The sequence below is a fragment of the Megalops cyprinoides genome, chromosome 12 (assembly GCF_013368585.1).
Source record: "Megalops cyprinoides isolate fMegCyp1 chromosome 12, fMegCyp1.pri, whole genome shotgun sequence".
In the NCBI taxonomy this organism is placed as follows: Eukaryota; Metazoa; Chordata; class Actinopteri; order Elopiformes; family Megalopidae; genus Megalops; species Megalops cyprinoides.
Genome location: NC_050594.1, coordinates 6,802,334 through 6,816,367, shown reverse-complemented (window position 1 = coordinate 6,816,367; position 14,034 = coordinate 6,802,334). Strand labels below are relative to the sequence as shown.

The window sequence follows — 14,034 nt, the reverse complement described above, 5'->3', positions numbered from 1 at the left end:
ACATCTCATAGCACAGAACAGTAATGATCATAATTATGTTGATGATGATACTGAAAATGACAAGCACAATGCAATATTCAAAAGTTTTGAATGGATCATGGAGCACTAATGATGGGAATAGAACTGTTACTATGTCATAATGATGTATCGCCATATAAATCTGAGCTACAGAACAGACCACAGAAAGGACAAAGTATAAAATACAGAATAAGAAACACTGAAAACCTGCTGACCTGCTTGTGATTTGCTCATGACCCATAAAACACCCAGTTACACTGGATAAAACAAGTTCAAAGCAGAGGTGAGGGCAGTGCAGAAAAACACATGCTGTGCACTAAATCATCTAGATTAGATAAAATAATTAGGGCTGCAGACATTAGTCAATGAAACATTAAAATGTCAAACATTCCTGTGGATGAGCTATACAGTGCGACAGTTGAGCAGACAGGCAGAAAAGCCAATTAAGCTCAAACAAATTGCATTAAATGGGCCTGAATACTGCATCATCTCTGGAGGTTGTGGGGGGGTGCGATGTCTGAGGCAGGCCAGACACTCACGTATGTGGATCAGTTGTTGACAAATTGATCCAATGGGAGGTAAAAAAAAAACTGCAGAAACGAGCTTCTACGTCAGTGAGTGTGCACAATATATGAAGGGTGTGGTTTCATTAATCACCTATGGATTTGTAGCTCAGAGCCAAGATCTGGGGCGCAAGTGTGGCAGCCCCTGACACTCATATGAATAAAATTTACCACCCAATGCCCCTCCTCACAGCACACTACAACAGCACAATACTGGAGCGCGGTTACAAAATACCTAAACAGGGAGTGGGGTGGAGGTGGGGAATGGGATTGGAGTAGTTGTTGAAAATGGGATGACATTTTTCCCCTGTGCTTTGTGCCTCGTGAGATCAGTAATTGCCCATCTTATCTCACTGAGGGGAAAGTGAAGCCTCCTGACCACTGCCTGCACAGTCAGGAACATGCAGTTCATTACAGACTAACCTTTCCCTCCGTCTCAGGGGTGCCCTATGTAATTAGGTTGCACTGTAATTACACAAAACGTTCCCTGAAAAGGGGGGGGGGGGCACCATTGGTTCATTACATAGATAAAAAATATATCTCTATCTCAAGAAAGTAATACATTTACGCAAATTGCATTAATGGCCTCAGTTTGAAGGAAATGCTTAAGAAAAACCTTATTCATGTTCTCATTATTGTCTGACACTTTGTTATTGAATATGAATAACTGTTTAATGATTAATGTCAGGGGTGCCCCCTGTGGTATGTGTATTTCTGAAGAGAATTTTGCTTCTATATATTTCCCAGTGGGCATCCATGGCCCACGCCATTCATTTGCTATGAATGATAAAGCCCCCCCTTCATGGCACCACAATTAATTTGCCTGTAGTGGGGATAGGACCGGGACTGTAATGGATTAATTGGTTTGATATGGGTGAAGATTTGGGTCTGGTTTCTGACGTCCCCTGCCAACACAGCCAACAGTACCCCATAGCAGCCTGCAGTCACACAGAAAAGTGTGCTTTGCTAACAAGCTAGAAAGGTTTTGCCACTCTTTTCTTGGGATGAGTACCACTACCATTTGAGCGGTTGTTCCAGTATGAATGGAGGAATACAGCTAGCATTGAAGGCATGGGAGCATTTGCTAATTAGCTTGCATGGGCTCAGAACATCGCATGATGTCTGTGAATAACTTGACCAGTGCATAATTAAAGGCTGGTGTGCCATTTTTTTTTTTTTTTTTTTTTTTTAAAAAAGAGCATCTGTGACAGTAAAAGTAATTGGCTGGCTTCAAGATTAATAAAGGAGATGAAAAACATTTTAATCATTACCATACCTCATCTTAAGCAAAGACATACAAGGCTAACCCTATTAACATTTTCCTGTCTTTATACACCAATATCATAACATTCCAGTTTTATTAACCTGTACCATACTTGCCTATCATGTTTATCTGAACCATACAATACATTCTCATCCTAATCTACCATATGATACTTTCCTAAAATGGCTGTATCTCATCAAACCAAAGCAAAAACAAAGCTCCTACAACAACAATATATATGTTACAGTTCTATACGATGAAAAGTGCTTTTCACATGCAAGTGAAGTTTCTCCTGAAACTTTACTGTTCTAGGTATAAATGCTGTTATCAGCAACTAGCAGTACCCATCTCTCATGCAGAAAGGTCGGTAAAAGCGCTCTCCACATTTGATATTGCAATGGATGAAGCACTGCTCTATATGAACAGAGACCTGCCTGGTGAAATGGAAAAGGTTTAGTGAGAGAGAGCTACAACAGATCTTTGACGATGTATGAAAAAAGCAAGAATGGAGAGAAAAAAAACAGTAAATTATTCAGGTATACATTTTACTGCTCTAAAAACAAACCCCTGGCCGAATTTTTTGTGGCGGTTACAGTTGTAAATGACATCGAAATTAAATATTTACCTCCACTCAGCGAAACACAGTGACATTTGTGTGGCTTCACCAAAAATATATTCACATGTTGTATTTATTTATTTATACATATAAAAGGTTATTTCACTCACCACTTCAGATTCTAAAAACACATTAGCTTGCAGGGTTATCACATACGCTAACATTTCAGTGTTTGTGGGTCAGGTAACCACAGGGCTTAATTCAAAGACAAAGTAGACAGAACAGCTCACAATGTTGTCAATGCTGCAGAATTTGAAGTTACAAGCAGTGAACCCTGTGCTTTGATTTCCTGTCTTAGGGAGAATTGATCTATACGTCAGTGTGCAACCACTAGAGCTACAATAAAATTCATAAAAATCTAAGGGCCAGTAATTGAAGTAATTTCTTATGGATCAATACTGTCATAATAGCTGTGCTTCTTTCCAGACCACTATTTGTGTATTTCTTCAAGTGCCAAAATTTAGGCAGATTGATTTTGCAATCAGGCCTTGGCAGGACAGTAAAAAACATGCTTTTTTGGCCTAAATTCCATGGGATTTTATCAATGTCTGTAATGAGTCATAACCTTGGACTAATGTTTCACCTGTAATACCCATCCTCTTTCACAGCGTCCCAATGACAGCAACATTGCATTAAACTGTCAGGGAAATCTGTCTTTCTTGCCCGTCTTTGGTAGGATAAATAGCATAGCTTTAGCTGCAAAACATTACACATTATGTGTTTTCTTTGCAGATGGACTAACCCACAGCTAGCAATTTTTCATACATGATTTAATCCATGAATGCAGGTGGGTTTGTGCTACAGTAGATGAGAGTATATAGGTTTCTCAAGGGTGCTCTGGCATCATAGCCTAAACAGTACTCCTCACTATGGGTTGTTCATGGCAGAAAAACAGACTGAAATGAAATTATGCCAAACAAAACATCAATTCTGTAAGAACTTTCTGAACTTAAAACAGAGTGTAGATAGTTTTGTTTCAATAATTTAATAATTAAATTTCAGTATTTTTGACTGTTAGCCTTAAAAAAAAATAAATTATGCATTATTTAAATAAGCATTATTTAAATAAGCAAGGTATTCTGGGTTTTCAAGGTATTCTCTCTTGACTGACATGCACCAGCTGACAGTTGGGATATGGTCGATGTACATGAAGGTGAGAGAGAGGATACAGATATCTATGATGGACAGGATGAGCGATACATAGGGTCATGACCCCCCTGTTGAGAGGTGTTTTCCGCTGAGATGGGGCCTTTTATGGGGTCAGGGCAGGGTGCCGGGCACGCTTTTTTCTCAGGAGTGTCAGTGCTTCGTGACAGGAGAGGCCGGCAGACAGCAGACATTCGCCTGGAGTAATTTACACACAGCCTGTGCTACCTTAAGCCGCTGTTTTACCACTGACCCCTGGCCATCATTATCACTGCACAGCGATTCAGGTTGGGGAACGTGGTGGCAGTGTAGCATAGTGGTTAAGGAGCAGGACTCGCACCCAAAAAGTTGCCGACTCGATTCCCCACTGGGGCGCTGCTGTTGTACCCTTGGGCAAGGTAGGTAACCCACAATTGCCTCCAGCAAAATATCCAGCAAAAGCATTGCAAAAAAAAAAAGTGTAACTGATGTAAGTCGCTCTGGATAAGAGTGTCTGCTAAATACCTGTAGTGTAATGTAACACTTCATATATTGTTATATACTTGTGGTGTGTGGATACCTGGGATGAAGATCTTTCTCTGTCAGTAACGTGCAGTACATGTTGGTCTGTCTTGATAGACACATGGAATTGATAGGATCACATTGATAGGATCACACAAGACCACATTTATTTGATATTATTTGCAAATATGTTGTATAAATACAGTATCAATACTGTGTAGAATATTTATACTTTATATTAATTGTGTACAGCATATATATTCTACGTAGTGTATAATAGTGTACTAATGTTCTAATAGTGTAATAATCCGTGCTGAGTCACGATGACAGTTCGTGTTCCACACTCATTTGTTTATGTATTGCAGGGACAGCGAGAGACAGCGAGAGGCAGGGAGGGAGGAAATACGAGTACTGCAGGCTTTATTACAGCTGTGAAAATGACTGCTTGTGCCTGAAAACAGATGGGCAGGGTGTGAATCACAGCACACAGCATTTTAACTGGCTAGGGCACACACCTCCTTCTCCACCTGGGCTGATGTGTGGCGAGTGGTCTGGCGCAAAATGTCCGCCGAATCACGCGGGTGTCTCCCGCACATAAGTGGATGGTTGAAGTCCGTTACCCCTGCGCTTCACCGTGTCACCTTTCCCCTTCAGCATAAAGTGCTACAAAATCACCTGCAGGTGATTTTATAAACTGTATAAGCACAGCATACTGTTTTTGGCACTGCAGAGAGTTGGTTGGTTTCCTTTTTTTGTGACCACAAAAACTAAGCTGATGACCAGAACCAGAAGAAAGGGCTTGGTAGGCCAGCCCTGCAGAGGAAGATGCGATCCGCCGGAGCTGTGTCTCTCAGAGAAATGCAATTTGCTCCTAATGCAGCGCTTGCTCATATAAAAAAAGTTGAGCGACTGGCTGATGGAATCAGAAGCTGTTAGGAGCAACAGAGCCAGCAGGCTGGTTTGAGACGGTCTCTCATCTTGGCCTCTTTGTTCAGTCACAGAGAGTACTTCGTTCAGCTAGACAGCAATCGGGAATCAATATCCTTCAAGGGGAGTTAGTTGAGTCAACTCTGAAATAAGCTGGGATTTAGCTGTGTTGGGGTGCAGTTGTATTTTTCTTGGCCTCTTTCGTTTCGATGGTTTTGTGCCGCTCAGACTGAATGGTTTCGGGGGTTTAGCGATGGAAATCTAGTACTATAGTACTAACAAGCACAGACAGGAGGAACGCTCAGAGATTATAGGGCATTGTGTGCTTGGTGACGGGGTGTTTTTTTCTCTCACTGCATAGTTCAGACATGGACTGAGACTCATGGTTGTCTATAGTTTGAAAAATAAAACTTATCTTGCTGCTCTCTGCAGTCTTGGGCCTGTTATTTTATACATATTCTTTTTTTATGGACACAACATATAGTTTACGCACTTGCATTCCCTCTAGTGAATGATGTTTTTTGTTCGTCAAAGGGATGACTACATTTCGTGGCCATATAAGAAGAGTAGTCAGTAATTCTGACAGTGGGGTGCACAGGAAGTTCAGTTGGAGGCAGTGCTAGTAGTTAATAGGGGCTTTGGAGACCATGTTGGCAGGTGTTACACGATGTTTGGTTGGAGGCAGTGTTTACACGCAGTATTGGCTTTGGAGACCACGTTAGTGGGTCTGCAGGAAGTTCAGTTGGAGATGCATCTCTCTGGGGGGGGATGATGTTTGGCAGTGGCAGCCGAGCCCTGATGGAGGCCTGTGATTCATTTGTGTGTGTCTGTAATTAACAGAGCCACCGAGAAGAGCGGTCACAGTAAGGGAGTGATGTCATAATGGCGCACAGGAAGTGAGGCATGTTGAGAATTTTCTATCAAGGAAACCTTCCTGCACGGTGGCAGAGCATTTATGCTCTGTACTCTCAAAACACAGCAAATATTATTTGCATTTAATGTGAGGCACAACCGAAAGCTGTAACTACTAACAGTATAAGTTTCCATAACACTAGTAACACACCACTGTGGGGTTCAAAGCACTCACTGCATCCAGAGGGTTCACTGAGTAATGAATGGATGACACCTTCAGTATCATACCTGCTGGGGTGGGAGCAGGGCTGGACCCAAACATCTGGGAAAGGCTTTGAGGTCTCCCAGGTATAGAAGATTGGGGTGCCACAGTCCAAAATGTGAACAATTCTCATTCAATAATTCAAATGTACAATTCTTAGTAAACAACTAACTAATCAATCTTTGTGTTGGGAGAAGTGGTTAAATGGTGAAACTGCTTTGCAGTAGGGTAAAGGAGTGGCCCTCAAGCAAGCGGATTGGACAGCCCTAAAGCAGAGACAGTGAGGACGGCATACAGAACATAAAAACAGCAACTTCTGAACCTCACGGAGCAGAAAAAAAGTCTTTTAGCCCACATCAGACCCTGTCCCTGTGTCTCAGCACCTTTCTCCCTGTGATGTAATACACGTCAGACATCACAGCCTGTCTCCCTTGAGTGACTGCACTTTAATCTTCTGGGTTTTTTGATGCAGCACGCACATTCTCCGTAATCCCAACAGTTCAGAAAGAGCCAGCCTACAGTCTCAAAGCGGCATTGAGCAGAAGCTTACGGCTGAAACGTTACTCTTGCAGCTTTTAGATATCTGGCTGGATGATGCTGGTACACCGCTTGAGTTCCTCCATGTTAAATCACTGTTTGTGTCCAACCAGATACATGGCAGGGTGCTGTATACGCATAAAAATTTACAACAGTGCTAATTTTGATGCAAATACAGATACTGTTGTTTTTAAAGCTGCATAACAGCATACACTGCTAGTACTAAGATGCCCCCTGTGCTGTACCTGTGTTATATGTCATTACAATGATGCATAAATGCATAAATGGAAACAATATCATTATTACTGAATCTAAAATCTGGTCTAGTCTTAAGCAGGTGGAAAGTGGAGAACAACTCATTATCTGACATACATAAATATGAATAATGTTTAATAAATTGTGGAGTTTCATGTTTGGGTGGTCGTATCAGCTAACTCTAGACAAAAATAATGTCTAGAGTTAGCTGATAATAATAATAATACTCTTGTCACTGTGCACTTGTCACTGTGCACAAGATAAAGCCACTAAAGTTGTTGCTGTTGTGGAGCATCATCATCAAGTTGCACATTTTACCAGTAGTATGTTAATTATGGTCACATATGTCATTTGCACATTAAATGGACAGCTCACTAAGATGTATCATGCTGGACTCCCTTCCTTCAACAGGGAAACTATTTTATAGATTTGCTCTTTGATAATGTGACAGCTAAGAGAGATTTAGACTCCCAGATACTTTGGCAGCCTCACGCATGTTAATACTCATGATACTCCAATATCTATTACGGCAGTGTAGCATAGTGGTTAAGGAGCAGGACTCATAACCGAAAGGTCCTCAGTAAATATCCAGCTGTATTGTAAAGAACTGTAACCTATGTAAGTTGCTTTGGATAAAAGTGTCTGCCAAATGAATATAAAATGTAAATATTACAATGGAAAGGTACAGATGCAGTGGAGAATATGGTGAAAAATGGGTGATTAGCTTCGAAGCAGTTGATGTGGTGTTCATTTCCATGGAAGATGAGAATACATTTCTGACATCTGTGTGATTGGAAGAACTCGCAGATCCCTCCTGTGTGCAGTGTAACTCCAGCGTGAAAGAAAGTAGGTGTTAGTGATGTCTGAACCTCTGCAGAAAAATGCTCTGTGAACAGTCTGTGCATCAATCACTGGTGCACTCCTTACAGTTACATTAAAGTGTTTTGCCTTTTAGCAGATGCTCTTACCCAGAGGACAAAGTGAATCTAAAAGTACAAAGTTACTTGGTTACTTACCAGAAATCTCTGTGTCTGTGCCTGTTCAGGTCAAAGTGATGCTGCGGGTTTGCCCGGTGCTGCCGGCTGACGCCTCCGGGTCAAGCTCCTTCCTGAAGGTGGACCCGCGTAAGAAGCAGATTACGATAATGGACCCGACCAACAACGGCCCGCAGAACCCACAGCAGAAACGGGGGGGTGCCAGCCAGGTCCCGCCCAAGATGTTCGCCTTTGACGCAGCGTTCCCCCACGACGCGTCCCAGGTAGGGCGGGGAATCTTTGACCCCTGCGAGCCAAGGATCTATAAATTCGTTCTAACACTGTGCATCCTGTTTTGGCTTGCAAGGTGACATCCCTCTGAAAAATGCAGACAGTTGTGTGCAGGGCTGGCTGTAGCTCTCTTAATTAAAAGGGACCGGCTGACATATTGGGGGGATCAAACAACCATTAAAAAGCATGAAGCCAGAAGTTTCTTCCACGGGTTGAAATGTGTTATGAGGCCAGATGAAAGTTGAGGTGGGCCAGGCTCAATTGTAGAACCGGGCCTGTTTGGGTGTTTCTTCCCTGCCCTCTCCACCAGCATATATCAGGTATTTCATCTGTACCTCAACTGTCCATTCCTCCACAAAACACCCATCCCTCTGATTCCTTCTGGAAGTGGTAACGGACCAGTGCTACTGAGGTTTAGACCTTAAAATGCTGGACTATGCTAGATGGGACTCCAAAACCTTCTGACCCAGTAACCCCTGGTACCTTTTATCCCCTAACCCCCCCTCCCCCAGGCTGAGGTGTGTGCTGGGACAGTGGCCGAGGTCATCCAGTCTGTGGTCAATGGGGCAGATGGCTGCGTCTTCTGTTTTGGACATTCCAAACTGGGTGAGTATTTCTCCTTTCGGGAAACCATCGGCCCTAATCCTTCTGAGAACCGGCAAATGGTACAAGCAGCTGATCCTTTTCTGACATCACCAAGCTCTTTCCTAAACTTGAATTTTTTTTTATGGTACTCCCTTTTGGCTTTACTAGACAAGTGCCTGTAATGCCTGAACCTTATCATAATTCATCATACATTCTGTACCTGATTGTATTACTTGTATGTTTAGGGATTGCAGCAACAGCTCTTGTGCTGATGCAGGCCTACCAGCTGAAATTCCTGTTGTGTGTGTGTGTGTGTGTGTGTGGGGGGGGGGGGGGGGGGGGGGGGGTTAAACCATGTGCTTTAAGCCTTGTGCTTTTAAAGGAACCAAAAATAAGTAAGGACTCATTAAAAAAACCTGAATAATGACTAACCATTTTGAGTGCAAAGCTTTTCATTATCAAGACATCTCTCCACTTTCCAGCAGCAGAATGAGTACAGAGTCCAGTTAGTCTCATTCATACGTTTTTGTTGAATTATTTGGGTAAATGCTCTGGCGGAGTGAACTGCAGGATTGTGGCCCTGCCGGCACCAGGACTGGGAACATCGCACAGCTGTGGAGTTTGAGACTGAGGGACCAGAGCTGGCCCCGGCATGTCAGACTTTGCTGCGGGGATGGGGGAGTGTGAATGTCACTTCAAAGCTACTGGGCTATCGCAACGTCTGTCAGAAAATGACAGCATTTCTGCGGTTTCGAATAACTTGTGTGCCCTTTTCTGAAACTTTATGAAATGCCCCTTTGTCCTGTTGTAAAAACTACAAGGGACTTTAGTTTTCACTTCAGCCTTTAGCTGTATTTCTTGAGTCTGCGTGAACCATTTTATCACACAGCACCTCAGCACCTTAATCTAACATGTTTTACATGTTAGATTAAGCTATGCTGCAGAAATACAGCAGTATAAACTGCTGAATTTGTGTATTTCTGTAACTACACCTGCTTTTTAAAGATGTCCTTCGGTGGGAAATATTACCCTCCTTAATCAATATTTTAAATCAGTTACTCTGCAAGCAATTCAAAAATGCTATTAGAATGGAAAGTTATCAATGTTTAAAGAACAATATCTAATTCTCTTTTAATGAACCAGTGTTACCTTCTGTTCCATAGCTTCCCGCGGACGGTAGTCTCATATCATCAAAGGTATAGCCTGCAGCAATTTCATTGGATGGCACGTCCTTGCTAATTAAACTGCCTGGAAGCATGAAAAAAAAAAACTCAAACACCGCGCTGTCAGTCGTACGATTCTAATTACCTGTGCACATTTTTATTCAGAGATTGTCCGCAAAAAAAAAAAAAAAAAAAGAATTCAGGGTTGCGGGGATCGGAGCGCTGGAAGCGAACGCCTTTGAACTTTCGCCGAGAGACGCCACGCGGCACCGTTTGTTTGAAGTTTAAATAAATAAACGGCGCTCCCTCGGCACATTTCGCGGAAGGACAAGTGGTTTGAGTGGCTGGATGGCTTTCCCTCATCTGCTCAGCCTTCTCCTTCACAGTAAATAAAGCAGGCTGCCTGATGAATAATAAAACGCAGGGACCCCGTTATTCCGCTACCTGTTTGTCCTCGTATTGCCGAGGCCGGGCGGCATAGACCCGAGCACATAAAAAAATAACAACGAAAATGTGCGAAATGGATGTGTAATGACCCGTGGCTCGAAGAAGCCCTCGGTTACTGCGTGCTGCAAGAAGGGGGGGGGAATCAATAAAGAGTAAGGACGCGAATATGGCCTTAATGGACGTCTGAGGAGAATGAAAACGAAGGGGCGATTGGTAATTGAATCTTGGGGCTTCTCCCGCCACATTACGTCACCCCCGCCGTCCAGCTGATTGAATTACCGCTTTCGGATTGGCCACATATTAAAGGACATCAGTCTTTAATGTAAAGGGTTGGGTGCTCAGAATAACATTAGTTCTGCTCTGATTGGTGGACTACAAAATGCACACACACTCCTTTATTAAATCTGTCCCTGCGTTTGACACATTGGCTTTGCATCCTGAGGATAGTATCAGTAACAGCAAGTAAAGAGAATGAGCTGACTGGTAGATCACCATAAAGGTCAAGTTACACCTGGCATTACTGAAATAACAGTTTATCTAACACTTACACTGACTTTAACTGTAATGATCCCAAAAAAATAGCATCTCTCAAGTTCAAACTTAATGATGGCGCAGCACCACATGGGTAACTTTACAAATGAGTGTGAACAATAGCAATGGATAGTGCCTGGAATCATGATAAAATATATATATAACAGAATTACATGTCACTAATGATTCAAAATGAGCGTAAAGGAACATATACAATCATATTATTGTAATAAGTCATCAAATCAGAAGGCGCAATTTAAAAAAGGGAGAAAAAAATCCAGGAAAAATGAATAATGGAAGGTGAAAACAAACATACTGTGAGAAAACCAGCCCCCTTAATATGGACGGCATGAAAAATATAAAAGCGTGGCTACCAATAGGGACTCCCCTGGAAATGAGTGCCTTTCTCCTTGCCACTTCTCTTGAGCTGCAGCGTATGGAAATAAGCTGACTGATAACCGTATTGAATGCTAAAGGGTTCTTTGGCAACATCAAAACAAAACTATTTTTGGTTGTTGCAATTCTTATCACTATCACTGTGTGACTGGGGCTTGACCTTTTAAGTTAAATCTGTGTATGGATAATACGTGTGACATATTGCTTTGTTTAGCTGTATGGATGACCTTTTTGCTAATATTAACATCCTATATCTTTTTTTTTCTTGGCCATTATTATGATGTCTAATCCTGACTCTCGTGTGTCTACTCAAATCGGAGCCTGTGGTTTTTGCTGTTAACATTTTTCTGTGTCAATGGATTTTTAATGCCTTGCTCTGTTTAAATGGTTAAACCACAAAACATACGTAAGATGTCAAGGCACTACAGAATAGAGGTTAGTGGGAAAACAAAAAAAAGCATAGTTTCCAAATTAAAGACAAGTGAAAAACACCTCATAAAATATAATCATGCTAATTGCCTTCCTTGGTCAATGTTAATGGGTTTTTAATCATTTAGAAACAAACTGCCTGTAGCAAGTGTTTCCCATTGTGCCCTGTGTCGGTTTATGAGTATGGAAACACACTTTAATCGCACGCTGTTCAGCAGAAATCTGGGGCATGCCAGCATGAATTGGGTCGGGAGTCTTGACCTGCCGGATGTGTAGTGCTGTATTCTGTTCTTTATCCTTTGGACAACTCAGAGGAAAAAACATATGGTGGATTAAGGATTAAAAATTTTGCAGGAATATTTGGAATACACGCTTACCAAAGGCTTGAAAACTTGCATTTACATCAGTAAAAGCCCCCATTTGACTGGACAGCAGTGCATATTGAGACAGTGTTCTGGGATATTGTAACCAGTACTAGAGGTGCAGAGTGATCTCACAGAGTCATTGCTCACAAAGCCCTTGATGATAAGTAATGTTTATTTCTTCTAACGGAGCGTTTATAGCATTTGTCATGCGTAAATTAAGAAAATATTTCAGTCATGCTTTACAGCAAGAGAAAATTAAGGACACTGTAATAAACAGTAATTACACTGAAGTGTATAAATATACAAGTACTATGCAGCTGCAAGCAAGTACTGTGAAACTGCCATGGAAAATCATGCTTATATAATTACAAAAAGATCTGGGGTTGGGCTGGGGTTAAACTGAGATTAAAGGGTTAGGGTTAGGGCTATAGTCATTCATATTACTAAACCAAGCTCAAACCAAAACCAAACCAAAGAGCCACATTTGTTACCTTGCAACAGGATTTTGTTTTTTTTTTTTGGAACACTAAGCAATTACATAAATAGATTACCTTATCAACATGAAGTCTTATCATTGTTTTTTGACTGAGCAAGACAGTTTGGCTGGAAGGGCTGCAGACACAAAGGGTCTATTTTAATCTTGTCTGTAACAGAGAGGATATGTATTCATAGCAACGACATGAAAAGAAAATGCAGCTGAATGCCAAAGATGCTGGGTGGGCTGTCAAGGAGCCATGCGACCTGAGATGATCAGAGTGCATTTGTACTGTCAAACCTTGCTACTTTCTCTATTTTTACATTAACATTATTTCCATTCCATCCTATTTCCATTCACTGTTCAGCATAGTGAGCCTACGAACCTATGGAATTTAGTCTATTAGTGTTTGCCCATGAAGGTTGGTGTTCTAACACTGCCACTTGAATTCTTGAAGACCATCTCTCAGCTAATCTCTCAGCTAAAAACCTTTACATTTACATTGACGTTTATTCATTTGGCAGATGCTTTTGTCCAAAGCGACTTACAAGTGAGGCAAAGTACAACACAAGCAAAAAACCAATAAGGAGTCAACAATATTAGAAGAGCTGCATGACTAGGTTTCAATGGTTGGCCAGACAAGGTACAAGCTCGCTGGTAGACATAATGAGTGTGTGAAACCATCTACCAGATCGCCTGTGAGGTAGACTGATAGGGCGTCCGTCTCTGTGCCCGACAGGAAAGTCCTACACCATGATCGGGAAGGACGACTCCATGCAGAACCTGGGCATCATCCCCTGCGCCATCTCCTGGCTCTTCAAGCTCATCCACGAGCGGAAGGAGAAGACAGGCGCCCGCTTCTCCGTGCGCGTCTCCGCCGTGGAGGTCTGGGGCAAGGACGAGAACCTCAAGGACCTGCTGTCCGAGGTGGCCACGGGCAGCCTGCAGGACGGCCAGTCTCCCGGCGTCTACCTCTGCGAGGACCCCATCTGCGGAATGCAGGTCGGTGCCGCGTGATTGTCAACTTGACTGACGACTGTCGAAAGTAAAAAGCCTGCCAATTTTTTTTCTCAGACGTTGTGCTAAACTATACTGCCATAAAAAAAAGCATACATGCGTTAACCAGTTCTGACATCATGGTATAAAAACTGTCATGCCACATTTGGAGCAGCTAGTAGTCGTTATTTTTCTTTGTCCAAATAAATTTGATTTTCTTAAACTCTTCCTATATTGATGAAGGGATTAATTACTGTAGCTTTCAGTGAGTCACCTTAGCCCGAACAAGCTGACATGAGCTCGCCAGAGCTTCTGAATATCTGACAGGGCAGAAGCTGAACAGTAACTCCAGCAATCCTTCATCTCTTGTCCGTGCGGATTTACCCTAATTTACCTCTTTAACTAAGCCGTGTAACTTGAAATCTTTGAAATCTTCCTCTA

The 14,034-nt window shown here is 42.2% G+C and overlaps 1 protein-coding gene across 1 annotated transcript in view; it reads left to right on the top strand.

The window, feature by feature from the left end:
- kif26ba (kinesin family member 26Ba) overlaps positions 1-14,034 on the top strand; it is a 114,386-nt gene that overhangs the window by 81,278 nt on the left and 19,074 nt on the right. The window contains exons 6-8 of the mRNA XM_036542006.1: positions 7,987-8,199; positions 8,719-8,812; positions 13,337-13,599. Coding sequence (XP_036397899.1) covers positions 7,987-8,199; positions 8,719-8,812; positions 13,337-13,599 — 570 coding nt within the window. The remainder of the gene's footprint in view (positions 1-7,986; positions 8,200-8,718; positions 8,813-13,336; positions 13,600-14,034) is intronic.